Below are 17852 nucleotides of genomic sequence, written 5' to 3'. Positions count from 1 at the left end.
CAGACAAAATTTGCCACGGCTGCTTTGGGTTCCCTGTCCGCCCCTGCAGAAAACCACAAATATGGTTCACACAAGGAGCTTATCAGAGTATGGCCTGCCCTCTCCAGATGTATTACTGTTCCTCCGTCACCAGGTTTTGCAGACCACCACCTTGTTCCCTGCTATTTTTAAATTGTTCCCATATCTCAAGCGCTCTGTGGTCCCTTGTCTATTATTTCCACAAATTACCAGGTATGGAAACACGATACTGGATTTTATCAGGTGTAGAAACACACCTCATAAAATCATGCAGGGTTTAGTCAGGGGCTGTGGGAAGAGACGTAGCCTGATCCTAACTGGCCTCCTTAACACTAAGAGGGAAGCAAACAATACTCCCCTTAGCTAGTTTGTAGACTTACTGGAGCTGGACACCTACCTACCCCTCTGCCACCTGTCCCACATTAGATCATGCACTCCCATTTACCATCTGCCCAGAGCAGGCAATAAATTAGAGCGGATTCATGCCTGGAATAGGGCATCACCATGCGGATCCTCTCAGACACTCCCATGTTTGCAATGTTATTTCTCATCTTAAGAGCAACATTTTTTAATTGCGCTGTGCAGGGGTGCAATTGCTGCCCGGATCAGTAATTATAGCCCTGTAATTTCTGTGCCCCTGAAAACATCCAAACTTCAAATTCATAGGGACTCATTTACAAAGAAATGTCAGAGTGCGTAGCTGCGCTAAATTTGGCAGCACCGCACTCCAACATTTCAAAAACGCATAGATGTGCAAGAGTGCCTGTGTTGCAGGGAATGATTATTTATGTGCAGGAAGGGTCACCCTCCTGCACATAAACAAACATTAATGGCCTTTTGCGCTTTCTATGTATGCTGCAGAATCCAGCACACATAGAAAAAGCAAAAACGAGAAGAAATAAAAAGTATTTCTCCTCGTTGCACCACTCGAACACTACCACATGGTGCTGCCTCAGGTTTACAGTTTCTCAAAAATCTGGGGCAGTGTCAAAAGCAATGATTGTTGTGTGGAAACGCCCACAGCAATACCCATTGCACACCCCTCTGCCGCAGAATACTGGATCTGGGGGCCCATATTTTCAAGAGGGCGTTAAGCTGCCCGAAGTGGGTCAACGCTGTCTTGTTAAAATGGAAAAAGGGCACAGCGCCACAGGAGGGTGCTAAAAGTGACTCTCCTGTGTCACAAGGGCCTCGTAAAGGAGGCCCAAAGTGTCCTCTGATGACCTCTGCCACAAGTGACACAAGGTGCCTCTGCATCTGGTTTAACAGCAGTTCTCTCAGGAACTTCGGAGAGCAGGAAGCTGTAACCGTCCACGCCTTATAAACACTGCAGATAGTAAAGCTAGAGAGAAAATATAGAATTGCTTTTTTCTCTTACAGTATGTGTTAATAGTTGCATGCATTTTGCACGTATGTTAACAAGCAACATAATTTGGTTATCATAATCCAGTCTGCAGTGCTATACATTTAATTTTTCTCAAACTGATTGTACAAGAGCAGAGATTAGTAGCAACGAGTTTGACGGTTGCACTTTTCAGAGATGTGTTTGTGTGTCATGCCAGTTATCATGAAAAGTTACACTGCATTCCAGTCTACATATGTGATTATTGCATTCATTTGGGTCCTCACAGGGAGAGCTGACCATGACAAGTGACATGGAGAACTTGCAGAACTCCATTTTCCTTGACACCGTGCCTGATTCATGGACGAAGAGAGCATACCCTTCAATGTCCGGCCTCGCTGGTTGGTTTGTAGATCTTCTAAGCCGAATCAAAGAGCTCGAAACTTGGACAGGGGACTTTGCCCTTCCGTCAGCGGTGTGGTTAGCAGGTTTCTTCAATCCCCAGTCCTTCCTGACTGCCATCATGCAGTCCATGGCTCGGAAGAATGAATGGCCACTGGATAAAATGACCCTACAGTGTGACGTGACAAAGAAGAACCGCGAGGACTTCAGCAGTCCACCCCGGGAAGGTGCCTATGTACATGGCTTGTACATGGAGGGCGCCCGCTGGGATACACAGGTACAGACCTCACTAGATTCCATGTTTAGGTGAAATGCATTTTTTTTAAAAATACATGTATGTGCTTCTGTGATAAAGAATGCAATGAACTTAAAACTGTTAAGGTAATGTTTCTGAATTTAACATTGTATACGAGTTAAAAAGAAAAAAAAAACGCTCATCTACAAACAAAGGACTCAGTCAAAATTTATTTGAGTGTCATAGATTTCCTTAACAAGATTATGATATTTAGTAAGAAGTAATTTTATCACTGAAGTTTACAAGCGCCATTTAGGATCGAAGTATCTTTTTCCCTTGAAAGCAGCCCAGCTCCTGCTTGCTACAAGTTGTGTTAGTGACATAGGCTTTTATGATTTAGAAAGTAACAATCTACAAATGCCATCCTTTGCAAAGACTGTCACCAGTGGACTGTTTGTTTTCCAGGTCTTTTTTGTACATGATTATTAGAGGAAGACACTTTTCAAAGAGCAAGCCACTTTGTTCTCCATCTCTTTACAGTAACATTTGTTGTATTTATTGAAATGTATGTACCTTTGCACATTCAGAAGAAACACTTACAACCTTTTTGCAGGAGGAGTCACATTTCTTTAACATCTTTAGGTGGGAGTTGCTCAATGGTCCCTAATTTAAAGAACAACCCAAATACAAGCTTCAAAGCTTCCACAGCTGAATCTTGGGTTAGGTCTAGAAAAAGCAAGACCCCAAAGATAACTACTTACATTTTATCTCTAAGAATCAGCTCTGCGACACCTTCACAAGTAGGCAAACGAAGGGTGAAAGTGATGTATAGATTTTTAGAGGTAGAGCTGGTATGGTCTACTGACACCATGTGTATAAACAGTGACTAGGACTCATCCTTAGTGTCTCAACGTGTTGTGCCCTTTGGAACAGTGTGTTTAACAATGGTACAAGACTGGCTTGTCAGCACAGCAATATGTTTTTCCTCATCTCTTCTTTCTTCTTTTCCTTCCTTCTTGTCAAACAAGCAGCTCTCTTCTGATAGTGAAGAAATAATTATGTGAAAATGCTCTCCAATATGGAGGCTGTAAATTCATTCCGGGAGGCATTTTTCTCAGTTTTTACAGTCACTAGGATACACATGCATCTTCAGTTGTTTGATGTCATGTTCTCGGCCTACATACAAGGCCAAAGATCATCTTCCCTTAACAGACTTTTTCCCCAGCTATTTTATGTTAGAATCCTAAAAACAAAAGACTGGCAGTTGTATGACCAAAGTATGTGGGCCATCTGCTATTCCTTCCTGTTTGTGGACTTTCATTGTGAATCTACACCCAGTGAAAGGAAATCTCCGGAACATTATTCAAACCTCCCTGTAGCCCTCCTGTGACTTCTCACCAAATATGGAGAGAGGTGCCCAAGCAAAGACTAATTGCAGTACATTTAATCAAAGGACAGTGACTCCTGGAGGCAAGCACACTCCCTTGCTCTGACATTTGACCTTAGTGTCTAAGGGGAATCCTGGTGTATATGATTGTCAGCACTTGCTAGTCCCTGTGTGCCATGGAACATGCTCCTTCTCTTCAGCTGGAAATCTGTCCCTGCACCATGCTATGGCCTTCCCCTCAGTGTTCGGATACTGAGAAACCAGTCAGGTTGGGCAACTAACCAAGTGCTCATAAGCTGAATTTGCCTGATTTGATTTAGAGTTTGGTGCAGTGAGTCTCTGATACCAACCATCGTATTTGTGGTCCGACAGGATTGTCACTCCTTAAACTTTGGAAGGGCTTTAAATGACCCAGGACTATAGATCCTTTGTGCTAAAGTTGCAATGCGTTGTTGTATCACTTACCCCTAATTGGAGACTCAGTATCCCTGGCTGCTAAGATTTTTCACAATGACTGCTACAAGCCACTATTTGTTTCAGCTGCCTCATCAACTGCTCTCTAAATTTGATGTAAATTATCGTTAATTTTTTTTTTAAAAAGACCTAAAGTTCATCTAGGCCAATTTTCAGTAGTTCAAACATAGGAGAAAAACAACTGGCTTATCATGTTTTTAATCACAAGAAGCTCTTTGGTAAATAAGGTTAAAATTGTAGAGTTCCAATTTTGATGGCCAGTTCACTCTGGCAGAGTGGTGGACAGTCACTGCTCTGTCTCTGGCTGCAGAGATTTCAGATATACTTATTAAGATGCTCTTTATTTCCACTGCAGTTCAGCAACATATACATGGGGCAATTGCGACTGTCATTCTGTTCCAATTTTCAGGCCACTGAGTAACAAGGTGGTAGGTCACCGCTTGGTCCTACTTTAATCATGGAAATGAAAAGCAAAGGTGATGACTCTGTGAATGCTTTTCTTTTCAGCTTACTGGCAGAGTTGCAACAGGATACCGAAGGACATTGCAGACTTGATGTCAGGAAGGTGTTTCTCTACTTGGGCAGTCTGCCCAACTGCAGGGCCAATCACTCTCCCTCTCCCTTAGAGCATGACGATAGGCGTTTAGGCTCTAGGCAGACCCCCAGTTTCTCCAGCATGTTGCACACTGACCTCGGTGATTCCACTGACCTCTGTAAGCCCAGCCCTTCAAGTACTTTGAATCACTTCCTTTCTTGGCCATGACAAATGTGGCACTGGAGCAAAGTGGGGTGGTTTGGATCCCACATTCATACAAATGTTTAGACAGATGATGTGGATCCACTTTCTAAGGCTTCAGTACCAGTTTGGGCTGGTTCTCCATCAAGTGTCATTTTTCGGGTTGCTCTCCCGACACTGCCTTTGTGCAAAGTGATGGTTCTCACAGCAGTTGACAAAGGATATGGGTCCAAGAAGTATCCAAAACCTCCACACAATGAAGTGTGAGCTCCGTGCACCTATTTGTGATCAGCCTTCCTGAAGTAGTAATCAGGGACAGAAAAAAGACTAGTCCCTGCCCATAAGCTATCTCACCTTAAACAACAGAAACGTGCAACCCCACACTTAACACCCTACCATCTTCCAAATGGCATTGCTCAGGAAGACATAATCAACAATCTCTGCTATCAAGACCCTCACAGAATATCTAAAAGTAGCCGTCTCCAGCCTCCTCACTTCAGTGTCTGGGTTACCACCCAACAGCCACTAGAAAGCAGGCAGTTCACCATCTGGGAGAAGCTGTCCTCACCATCCTTCTTGTGGCATGCAAACCAGGTGCATCCAGAATGGATACCTGTAGGAAGTTGGCTCTGTATGTGCTATTTCAAAGTAAGGAATAGCATGCACAGAGTCCAAGGGTTCCCCTTAGAGGTAAAAATAGTGGTAAAAATAGATAATACTAATGCTCTATTTTGTGGTAGTGTGGTCGAGCAGTAGGCTTATCCAAGGAGTAGTGTTAAGCATTTGTTGTACATACACATAGACAATAAATGAGGTACACACACTCAGAGACAAATCCAGCCAATAGGTTTTGTTATAGAAAAATATCTTTTCTTAGTTTATTTTAAGAACCACAGGTTCAAATTCTACATGTAATATCTCCTTCGAAAGGTATTGCAGGTAAGTACTTTAGGAACTTCAAATCATAAAAATTGCATGTATACTTTACAAGTTATTGACAAATAGCTGTTTTAAAAGTGGACACAGTGCAATTTTCACAGTTCCTGGGGGAGGTAAGTTTTTGTTAGTTTTACCAGGTAAGTAAGACACTTACAGGGTTCAGTTCTTGGTCCAAGGTAGCCCACCGTTGGGGGTTCAGAGCAACCCCAAAGTCACCCCACCAGCAGCTCAGGGCCGGTCAGGTGCAGAGTTCAAAGTGGTGCCCAAAACGCATAGGCTTCAATGGAGAGAAGGGGGTGCCCCGGTTCCGGTCTGCTTGCAGGTAAGTACCCGCGTCTTCGGAGGGCAGACCAGGGGGGTTTTGTAGGGCACCGGGGGGGACACAAGTCCACACAGAAATTTCACCCTCAGCAGCGCTGGGGCGGCCGGGTGCAGTGTAGAAACAGGCGTCGGGTTCGCAATGTTAGTCAATGAGAGATCTCGGGATCTATTCAGCGCTGCAGGCAGTCAAGGGGGGGATTCCTCGGGGAAACCTCCACTTGGGCAAGGGAGAGGGACTCCCGGGGGTCACTTCTCCAGTGAAAGTCCGGTCCTTCAGGTCCTGGGGGCTGCGGGTGCAGGGTCTCTCCCAGGCGTCGGGACTTTAGGTTCAAAGAGTCGCGGTCAGGGGAAGCCTCGGGATTCCCTCTGCAGGCGGCGCTGTGGGGGCTCAGGGGGGACAGGTTTTGGTACTCACAGTATCAGAGTAGTCCTGGGGTCCCTCCTGAGGTGTTGGATCTCCACCAGCCGAGTCGGGGTCGCCGGGTGCAGTGTTGCAAGTCTCACGCTTCTTGCGGGGAGCTTGCAGGGTTCTTTCAAGGCTGCTGGAAACAAAGTTGCAGCCTTTCTTGGAGCAGGTCCGCTGTCCTCGGGAGTTTCTTGTCTTTTCGAAGCAGGGGCAGTCCTCAGAGGATGTCGAGGTCGCTGGTCCCTTTGGAAGGCGTCGCTGGAGCAGGATCTTTGGAAGGCAGGAGACAGGCCGGTGAGTTTCTGGAGCCAAGGCAGTTGTCGTCTTCTGGTCTTCCTCTGCAGGGGTTTTCAGCTAGGCAGTCCTTCTTCTTGTAGTTGCAGGAATCTAATTTTCTAGGGTTCAGGGTAGCCCTTAAATACTAAATTTAAGGGCGTGTTTAGGTCTGGGGGGTTAGTAGCCAATGGCTACTAGCCCTGAGGGTGGGTACACCCTCTTTGTGCCTCCTCCCAAGGGGAGGGGGTCACAATCCTAACCCTATTGGGGGAATCCTCCATCTGCAAGATGGAGGATCTCTAAAAGTTAGAGTCACCTCAGCTCAGGACACCTTAGGGGCTGTCCTGACTGGCCAGTGACTCCTCCTTGTTATTCTCATTATTTTCTCCGGCCTTGCCGCCAAAAGTGGGGCCTGGCCGGAGGGGGCGGGCAACTCCACTAGCTGGAGTGTCCTGCTGGGTTGGCACAAAGAAGGTGAGCCTTTGAGGCTCACCGCCAGGTGTGACAATTCCTGCCTGGGAGAGGTGTTAGCATCTCCACCCAGTGCAGGCTTTGTTTCTGGCCTCAGAGTGACAAAGGCACTCTCCCCATGGGGCCAGCAACATGTCTCGGTTTGTGGCAGGCTGCTAAAACTAGTCAGCCTACACAGATAGTCGGTTAAGTTTCAGGGGGCACCTCTAAGGTGCCCTCTGTGGTGTATTTTACAATAAAATGTACACTGGCATCAGTGTGCATTTATTGTGCTGAGAAGTTTGATACCAAACTTCCCAGTTTTCAGTGTAGCCATTATGGTGCTGTGGAGTTCGTGTTTGACAGACTCCCAGACCATATACTCTTATGGCTACCCTGCACTTACAATGTCTAAGGTTTTGTTTAGACACTGTAGGGGTACCATGCTCATGCACTGGTACCCTCACCTATGGTATAGTGCACCCTGCCTTAGGGCTGTAAGGCCTGCTAGAGGGGTGTCTTACCTATACTGCATAGGCAGTGAGAGGCTGGCATGGCACCCTGAGGGGAGTGCCATGTCGACTTACTCGTTTTGTCCTCACTAGCACACACAAGCTGGCAAGCAGTGTGTCTGTGCTGAGTGAGAGGTCTCCAGGGTGGCATAAGACATGCTGCAGCCCTTAGAGACCTTCCTTGGCATCAGGGCCCTTGGTACTAGAAGTACCAGTTACAAGGGACTTATCTGGATGCCAGGGTCTGCCAATTGTGGATACAAAAGTACAGGTTTAGGGAAAGAACACTGGTGCTGGGGCCTGGTTAGCAGGCCTCAGCACACTTTCAATTGTAAACATAGCATCAGCAAAGGCAAAAAGTCAGGGGGCAACCATGCCAAGGAGGCATTTCCTTACACAACCCCCCCCCAAACGAAAGAGGATGAGACTAACCTTTCCCAAGAGAGTCTTCATTTTCTAAGTGGAAGAACCTGGAAAGGCCATCTGCATTGGCATGGGCAGTCCCAGGTCTGTGTTCCACTATAAAGTCCATTCCCTGTAGGGAGATGGACCACCTCAACAGTTTAGGATTTTCACCTTTCATTTGCATCAGCCATTTGAGAGGTCTGTGGTCAGTTTGAACTAGGAAGTGAGTCCCAAAGAGGTATGGTCTCAGCTTCTTCAGGGACCAAACCACAGCAAAGGCCTCCCTCTCAATGGCACTCCAACGCTGCTCCCTGGGGAGTAACCTCCTGCTAATGAAAGCAACAGGCTGGTCAAGGCCATCATCATTTGTTTGGGACAAAACTGCCCCTATCCCATGTTCAGAGGCATCAGTCTGCACAATGAACTGCTTAGAATAATCTGGAGCTTTTAGAACTGGTGCTGAGCACATTGCTTGTTTCAGGGTGTCAAAGGCCTGTTGGCAGTCCACAGTCCAGTTCACTTTCTTGGGCATTTTCTTGGAGGTGAGTTCAGTGAGGGCTGTCACAATGGATCCATATCCCTTCACAAACCTCCTGTAATACCCAATCAAGCCAAGGAATGCCCTGACTTGAGTCTGGGTTTTTGGAGCTACCCAGTCCAGAATAGTCTGGATCTTGGGTTGGAGTGGCTGAACTTGGCCTCCACCTACAAGGTGGCCCAAGTAAACCACAGTTCCCTGCCCTATCTGGCATTTGGATGCCTTGATAGAGAGGCCTGCAGATTGCAGAGCCTTCAAAACCTTCCTCAGGTGGACCAGGTGATCCTGCCAGGTGGAGCTAAAGACAGCAATATCATCAAGATAAGCTGTGCTAAAGGACTCCAAGCCAGCAAGGACTTGATTCACCAACCTTTGGAAGGTGGCAGGGGCATTCTTTAAACCAAAGGGCATAACAGTAAACTGATAATGCCCATCAGGTGTGGAGAATGCTGTCTTTTCTTTTGCTCCAGGTGCCATTTTTATTTGCCAGTACCCTGCTGTCAAGTCAAAGGTACTTAGAAATTTGGCAGCACCTAATTTATCAATGAGCTCATCAGCTCTTGGAATTGGATGGGCATCTGTCTTGGTGACAGAATTGAGCCCTCTGTAGTGCACACAAAACCTCATCTCTTTCTTTCCATCTTTGGTGTGAGGTTTGGGGACTAAGACCACTGGGCTAGCCCAGGGGCTGTCAGAGCGCTCAATTACTCCCAATTCCAGCATCTTGTGGACTTCCACCTTGATGCTTTCCTTAACATGGTCAGACTGTCTAAAGATTTTGTTCTTGACAGGCATGCTGTCTCCTGTGTCCACATCATGGGTACACAGGTGTGTCTGGCCAGGGGTTAAGGAGAAGAGTTCAGGAAACTGTTGTAGGACTCTCCTACAATCAGCTTGCTGTTGGCCAGAGAGGGTGTCTGAGTAGATCACTCCATCTACTGTGCCATCTTTTGGGTCTGATGACAGAAGATCAGGGAGAGGTTCACTCTCTGCCTCCTGATCCTCATCTGTTACCATCAACAGATTCACATCAGCCCTGTCATGGAAGAGCTTAAGGCGGTTCACATGGATCACCCTTTTGGGGCTCCTGCTTGTGCCCAGGTCCACCAGGTAGGTGACCTGACTCTTCCTTTCTAGTACTGGGTAAGGGCCACTCCATTTGTCCTGGAGTGCCCTGGGAGCCACAGGCTCCTGAACCCAGACTTTCTGCCCTGGTTGGAACTCAACCAGTGCAGCCTTTTGGTCATACCAAAACTTCTGGAGCTGTTGGCTGGCCTCAAGGTTTTTGGTTGCCTTTTCCATGTACTCTGCCATTCTAGAGCGAAGGCCAAGTACATAGTCCACTATGTCCTGTTTAGGCTCATGGAGAGGTCTCTCCCAGCCTTCTTTAACAAGGGCAAGTGGTCCCCTTACAGGATGACCAAACAGAAGTTCAAAGGGTGAGAATCCTACTCCCTTCTGTGGCACCTCTCTGTAAGCGAAAAGCAGACATGGCAAGAGGACATCCCATCTTCTTTTGAGCTTTTCTGGGAGCCCCATGATCATGCCTTTTAATGTCTTGTTGAATCTCTCAACCAAGCCATTAGTTTGTGGATGGTATGGTGTAGTGAATTTATAAGTCACTCCACACTCATTCCACATGTGCTTTAGGTATGCTGACATGAAGTTGGTACCTCTGTCAGACACCACCTCCTTAGGGAAACCCACTCTGGTAAAGATACCAATGAGGGCCTTGGCTACTGCAGGGGCAGTAGTTGACCTAAGGGGAATAGCTTCAGGATACCTGGTAGCATGATCCACTACTACCAGGATATACATATTTCCTGAGGCTGTGGGAGGTTCCAGTGGACCAACTATGTCCACACCCACTCTTTCAAAGGGGACCCCCACCACTGGAAGTGGAATGAGGGGGGCCTTTGGGTGCCCACCTGTCTTACCACTGGCTTGACAGGTGGGGCAGGAGAGGCAAAACTCCTTAACCATGTTGGACATATTGGGCCAGTAGAAGTGGTTGACTAACCTCTCCCACGTCTTGGTTTGTCCCAAATGTCCAGCGAGGGGAATGTCATGGGCCAATGTTAGGATGAACTCTCTGAACAGCTGAGGCACTACCACTCTCCTAGTGGCACCAGGTTGGGGGTCTCTGGCCTCAGTGTACAAGAGTCCATCTTCCCAATAGACCCTATGGGTTCCAGTTTTCTTGCCCTTGGACTCTTCAGCAGCTTGCTGCCTAAGGCCTTCAAGAGAGGGACAGGTTTCTTGTCCCTTACACAGCTCCTCCCTTGAGGGTCCCCCTGGGCCTAAGAGCTCAACCTGATAAGGTTCAAGCTCCAAAGGCTCAGTTCCCTCAGAGGGCAGAACTTCTTCCTGAGAAGAGAGGTCCCCTTTCTTTTGCTGTGTTGCAGTTGGTTTCCCAACTGACTTTCCTGTTCTCTTGGTAGGCTGGGCCATTCTTCCAGACTCCAGCTCTACTTGTTCACCCTGTGCCTTGCACTGTGCTCTTGTTTTCACACACACCAGTTCAGGGATACCCAGCATTGCTGCATGGGTTTTTAGCTCTACCTCAGCCCATGCTGAGGACTCCAGGTCATTTCCAAGCAGACAGTCCACTGGGATATTTGAGGAGACCACCACCTGTTTCAGGCCATTGACCCCTCCCCATTCTAAAGTAACCATTGCCATGGGATGTACTTTTCTCTGATTGTCAGCGTTGGTGACTGTGTAAGTTTTTCCAGTCAGGTATTGGCCAGGGGAAACCAGTTTCTCTGTCACCATGGTGACACTGGCACCTGTATCCCTCAGGCCCTCTATTCTAGTCCCATTAATTAAGAGTTGCTGTCTGTATTTTTGCATGTTAGGCGGCCAGACAGCTAGTGTGGCTAAATCCACCCCACCCTCAGAAACTAGAGTAGCTTCAGTGTGGACCCTGATTTGCTCTGGGCACACTGTTGATCCCACTTGGAGACTAGCCATACCAGTGTTACCTGGATGGGAGTTTGGAGTGGAACCTTTCTTGGGACAGGCCTTGTCTCCAGTTTGGTGTCCATGCTGTTTACAGCTATGACACCAGGCCTTTTTGGGATCAAAGTTTTTACCCTTGTACCCATTGTTTTGTGAAGAGGCTCTGGGCCCACCCTCCTGTGCAGGTTTTTGGGGGCCTGTAGAAGACTCTTTACTATTTTTAGTTTTGGTTGTCTCATCACCCTTCCCCTGGAGATTCTTTGCGACCCCTTTCTTTTGGTCACCCCCTGTTGAAGTCTTGGACACCCTTGTCTTGACCCAATGGTCCGCCTTCTTTCCCAATTCTTGGGGAGAAATTGGTCCTAGGTCTACCAGATGCTGATGCAGTTTATCATTGAAACAATTACTTAACAGGTGTTCTTTCACAAATAAATTGTACAGCCCATCATAATTACTTACACCACTGCCTTGAATCCAACCATCTAGTGTTTTCACTGAGTAGTCAACAAAGTCAACCCAGGTCTGGCTCGAGGATTTTTGAGCCCCGCTGAACCTAATCCTGTACTCCTCAGTGGAGAATCCAAAGCCCTCAATCAGGGTACCCTTCATGAGGTCATAAGATTCTGCATCTTGTCCAGAGAGTGTGAGGAGTCTATCCCTACACTTTCCTGTGAACATTTCCCAAAGGAGAGCACCCCAGTGAGATCTGTTCACTTTTCTGGTTACACAAGCCCTCTCAAAAGCTGTGAACCATTTGGTGATGTCATCACCATCTTCATATTTAGTTACAATCCCTTTAGGGATTTTCAACATGTCAGGAGAATCTCTGACCCTATTTATGTTGCTGCCACCATTGATGGGTCCTAGGCCCATCTCTTGTCTTTCCCTCTCTATGGCTAGGATCTGTCTTTCCAAAGCCAATCTTTTGGCCATCCTGGCTAACTGGATGTCCTCTTCACTGGGGTTATCCTCAGTGATTTCAGAGGTGTTGGTCTCTCCTGTGAGGGAACCAGCATCTCTGACTATTATTTTTGGAGTCAGGGTTTGAGGGACCCTGTTCTCCCTAGATAGGATTGGCAGGGGGGAATTTTCCTCCAAGTCACTATCTTCTTCCTCTGAGTTGCCACCCTCAGAGGGGTTGGCCTTTTCAAACTCTGCCAAAAGCTCCTGGAGCTGTATTTTGGTAGGTTTGGGGCCCATTGTTATTTTCTTTATTTTACAGAGTGACCTTAGCTCCCTCATCTTAAGATGGAGGTAAGGTGTGGTGTCGAGTTCCACCACAGTCACATCTGTGCTAGACATTTTGCTTCTAAAAGTTGGAATACTTTTTAAGAATCTACAACTGGTTCTAGAATCTAATTCAAACTTTTACAAACTTTTAAACTCTAAAAGAAATGCTAAACAGGATCTAACACAAGGCCCTAGCAGGTCTTTTAAGAATTTAGAAAACTTTTCAAATTGCAAAAATGAATTTCTAATGACAATTTTGGAATTTGTCGTGTGATCAGGTATTGGCTGAGTAGTCCAGCAAATGCAAAGTCTTGTACCCCACCGCTGATCCACCAATGTAGGAAGTTGGCTCTGTATGTGCTATTTCAAAGTAAGGAATAGCATGCACAGAGTCCAAGGGTTCCCCTTAGAGGTAAAAATAGTGGTAAAAATAGATAATACTAATGCTCTATTTTGTGGTAGTGTGGTCGAGCAGTAGGCTTATCCAAGGAGTAGTGTTAAGCATTTGTTGTACATACACATAGACAATAAATGAGGTACACACACTCAGAGACAAATCCAGCCAATAGGTTTTGTTATAGAAAAATATCTTTTCTTAGTTTATTTTAAGAACCACAGGTTCAAATTCTACATGTAATATCTCCTTCGAAAGGTATTGCAGGTAAGTACTTTAGGAACTTCAAATCATAAAAATTGCATGTATACTTTACAAGTTATTGACAAATAGCTGTTTTAAAAGTGGACACAGTGCAATTTTCACAGTTCCTGGGGGAGGTAAGTTTTTGTTAGTTTTACCAGGTAAGTAAGACACTTACAGGGTTCAGTTCTTGGTCCAAGGTAGCCCACCGTTGGGGGTTCAGAGCAACCCCAAAGTCACCCCACCAGCAGCTCAGGGCCGGTCAGGTGCAGAGTTCAAAGTGGTGCCCAAAACGCATAGGCTTCAATGGAGAGAAGGGGGTGCCCCGGTTCCGGTCTGCTTGCAGGTAAGTACCCGCGTCTTCGGAGGGCAGACCAGGGGGGTTTTGTAGGGCACCGGGGGGGACACAAGTCCACACAGAAATTTCACCCTCAGCAGCGCTGGGGCGGCCGGGTGCAGTGTAGAAACAGGCGTCGGGTTCGCAATGTTAGTCAATGAGAGATCTCGGGATCTATTCAGCGCTGCAGGCAGTCAAGGGGGGGATTCCTCGGGGAAACCTCCACTTGGGCAAGGGAGAGGGACTCCCGGGGGTCACTTCTCCAGTGAAAGTCCGGTCCTTCAGGTCCTGGGGGCTGCGGGTGCAGGGTCTCTCCCAGGCGTCGGGACTTTAGGTTCAAAGAGTCGCGGTCAGGGGAAGCCTCGGGATTCCCTCTGCAGGCGGCGCTGTGGGGGCTCAGGGGGGACAGGTTTTGGTACTCACAGTATCAGAGTAGTCCTGGGGTCCCTCCTGAGGTGTTGGATCTCCACCAGCCGAGTCGGGGTCGCCGGGTGCAGTGTTGCAAGTCTCACGCTTCTTGCGGGGAGCTTGCAGGGTTCTTTCAAGGCTGCTGGAAACAAAGTTGCAGCCTTTCTTGGAGCAGGTCCGCTGTCCTCGGGAGTTTCTTGTCTTTTCGAAGCAGGGGCAGTCCTCAGAGGATGTCGAGGTCGCTGGTCCCTTTGGAAGGCGTCGCTGGAGCAGGATCTTTGGAAGGCAGGAGACAGGCCGGTGAGTTTCTGGAGCCAAGGCAGTTGTCGTCTTCTGGTCTTCCTCTGCAGGGGTTTTCAGCTAGGCAGTCCTTCTTCTTGTAGTTGCAGGAATCTAATTTTCTAGGGTTCAGGGTAGCCCTTAAATACTAAATTTAAGGGCGTGTTTAGGTCTGGGGGGTTAGTAGCCAATGGCTACTAGCCCTGAGGGTGGGTACACCCTCTTTGTGCCTCCTCCCAAGGGGAGGGGGTCACAATCCTAACCCTATTGGGGGAATCCTCCATCTGCAAGATGGAGGATCTCTAAAAGTTAGAGTCACCTCAGCTCAGGACACCTTAGGGGCTGTCCTGACTGGCCAGTGACTCCTCCTTGTTATTCTCATTATTTTCTCCGGCCTTGCCGCCAAAAGTGGGGCCTGGCCGGAGGGGGCGGGCAACTCCACTAGCTGGAGTGTCCTGCTGGGTTGGCACAAAGGAGGTGAGCCTTTGAGGCTCACCGCCAGGTGTGACAATTCCTGCCTGGGAGAGGTGTTAGCATCTCCACCCAGTGCAGGCTTTGTTACTGGCCTCAGAGTGACAAAGGCACTCTCCCCATGGGGCCAGCAACATGTCTCGGTTTGTGGCAGGCTGCTAAAACTAGTCAGCCTACACAGATAGTCGGTTAAGTTTCAGGGGGCACCTCTAAGGTGCCCTCTGTGGTGTATTTTACAATAAAATGTACACTGGCATCAGTGTGCATTTATTGTGCTGAGAAGTTTGATACCAAACTTCCCAGTTTTCAGTGTAGCCATTATGGTGCTGTGGAGTTCGTGTTTGACAGACTCCCAGACCATATACTCTTATGGCTACCCTGCACTTACAATGTCTAAGGTTTTGTTTAGACACTGTAGGGGTACCATGCTCATGCACTGGTACCCTCACCTATGGTATAGTGCACCCTGCCTTAGGGCTGTAAGGCCTGCTAGAGGGGTGTCTTACCTATACTGCATAGGCAGTGAGAGGCTGGCATGGCACCCTGAGGGGAGTGCCATGTCGACTTACTCGTTTTGTCCTCACTAGCACACACAAGCTGGCAAGCAGTGTGTCTGTGCTGAGTGAGAGGTCTCCAGGGTGGCATAAGACATGCTGCAGCCCTTAGAGACCTTCCTTGGCATCAGGGCCCTTGGTACTAGAAGTACCAGTTACAAGGGACTTATCTGGATGCCAGGGTCTGCCAATTGTGGATACAAAAGTACAGGTTTAGGGAAAGAACACTGGTGCTGGGGCCTGGTTAGCAGGCCTCAGCACACTTTCAATTGTAAACATAGCATCAGCAAAGGCAAAAAGTCAGGGGGCAACCATGCCAAGGAGGCATTTCCTTACAATACCACTGGCTTTTGCACTCAGACTCATACAACACAAAGTCATACCACAAAATGTGTGCACACAAACTACACATACATGCATTCACCATGTGCACTGGATACCAGCCAAGGCTCTTGATCTTACAAAAGAGCTAAAGGTTACATGTGAGGGGTCAATAGGCCATGTTTTTCCTTGACTCAGAAACAAATTTGTGTTCACAGCACAGATTCTTGAAACATATGTATGCTGTCAACACCACTTTGTGTGATACAGCCAAGTCATTGTCCGGAATCCACTGCCTACAGTGAGTGTGTACCTGGTGTGTCCCTTCAGGTCAAAGAATAGGTTCTGGAGCTCACATTACTAGGGACAAGCCTAGTCCTTCGGTCAATCTGAAGATGAGATTAGCTGTTCATTTTTCATGTTCAATCTAAATAGAGTTATGAATAGAAAATTAGTTTCTCTTGGAACATTTTGACTGCTGTCTTGCCAAAATGTCCTAATGCTACATTTATCTTAGATTGCCTAACACAGCTTCAATTACACCTGATGCAGGGGTCTGTGCGTACTTTAAAACAAACACCAGGGGTCAGATTTATCAAAATGTCACACAACACAATGCAGCAAGACAGCTTGCTGCACTGCCTGATAGAGGGAGAGCAGGAATCTGCTTATCTATTAAAATATGACACATTCCTCCTCGTTCCCTTTGTTGACTCACTGAGTGCTACCTAAAGCCAGTGCAGGCACCCTTGCCTCATGGTGCGAGAATACCAGGAAGGATTACTTTTGTGCAGGAAGGGACACTTTCCTGCACAAAAGCAATTCTTAGAGGCCTTTTTCTCTTTCTATGTGTGTTGCAGAACGCAGCACACTCGAAAGAAGAAATAACGAGGAGAAACAAAGAGATTTCTCCATGTTACATCTCTTTTGGTTAGGCGTATCATTTTGATGCAATCACAGGTTTACAACCCATAGTAAATCTGGGACTCCACCATAATACATGGGTGGAAGCATGGGGACACCCTTGCTCCACCCATGGTATGCCTTCTCAGTGCAGAGTAACTCAAGGCAGCGATTTGTGCTACCTTGCATTACTCTGGATTTACTAAGTCACACATAGCTATGCAAGGTGGCATTGCATGGCTTAGTAAGTCTCACTTAAGCCCTTGTGTTGCATTGCATGATGCAGGGGTTTAGTAAACTTTTGCTCTAACTTTCTACTTCTTTTCTTTCTGGTCCAGCAACATGTTGCCTGCAAAGACTGGTACAACAGCGAGCAGTTTAGGTCAAAAGAGTTTAAAACAGATTTACTTTGTCTTCATTTGAAATAATTCCTCTGTTACTTCTGAGACTGACAGCATACAATGAGCATGTTTTTCAGCTCTGCTGAGCTGGAAGTTACAAATGTTGGGAAATCATTTAAAAGCAGTATTCTGACATTAAAGTGACAATGCTAGTGTATGCTCATTAGTTTAAATTCAGAGTGAATCCAAACACGTTCTATCCCTCTCTTGCTCTTTCTCACTGTTTAAATAAACTAACATTGGGCTTCTCTGGAACTTTGAGTCCTGAGAGAGGAATCAGAGTGTTTAGCAGTGTATGGAGGAGAAGTAATCATTGTCTGGAATATTCTTGCAGGTCTGGAGCTAAAAATAGTGAATGACTCAAAAAGGATGCAGACAGCAGAAGGGAACACAAGCCAGAAAGAACAAGCCTAAAGCACTGGTAACTTGTGCTTAATGGTAACACATAGGAAATGGACAGACTGGCGGGGCTGTGATTTATTTAGAACTAGCCTTTGGAACGCAGATGTTGTAGCACCTGCTTTCCTTAACTTGCAGCTATTTACAGCACATCAAATTAATTACAAAAGATAATTATGTCTAGAAGAGGCAAAAAGAAGATTAAATTATCATCTCCCACAAGTTAGCTTAACTTTGTTATTTCTTAAGAAGTCCTCACTCAATACTCAGTCTATCCATTCACCACTTAGGAGCACCTGCATTGAGATGTCACATGGTGGCAGCAGCCAACTTAGCCTTCATATTTGTAAGACTGTGCTCAGGTTTTATGGTTGTGCTCTCTGTTTTTTAATTCTGAATGTTAGTTACTTTTACCTATACAAATTGAAAGAGTGTGAACATGTATCTGGCTATCGTTCATGTTGTTGTGACCAGCAGGTCATGAGTTTGAATCCCAGAAATGCCTACTTG

The 17852-nt window shown here is 46.8% G+C and overlaps 1 protein-coding gene across 1 annotated transcript in view; it reads left to right on the top strand.

Moving 5' to 3' along the window:
- Nucleotides 1-17852, top strand: part of DNAH9 (dynein axonemal heavy chain 9) — a 975671-nt gene that overhangs the window by 907795 nt on the left and 50024 nt on the right. Inside the window, exon 68 of the mRNA XM_069200368.1 lies at nt 1650-2039. Coding sequence (XP_069056469.1) covers nt 1650-2039 — 390 coding nt within the window. The remainder of the gene's footprint in view (nt 1-1649; nt 2040-17852) is intronic.

This window comes from Pleurodeles waltl, chromosome 7 (genome assembly GCF_031143425.1).
Source record: "Pleurodeles waltl isolate 20211129_DDA chromosome 7, aPleWal1.hap1.20221129, whole genome shotgun sequence".
Lineage (NCBI taxonomy): Eukaryota > Metazoa > Chordata > Amphibia > Caudata > Salamandridae > Pleurodeles > Pleurodeles waltl.
This window is presented reverse-complemented; position numbering and strand designations above follow the sequence as displayed.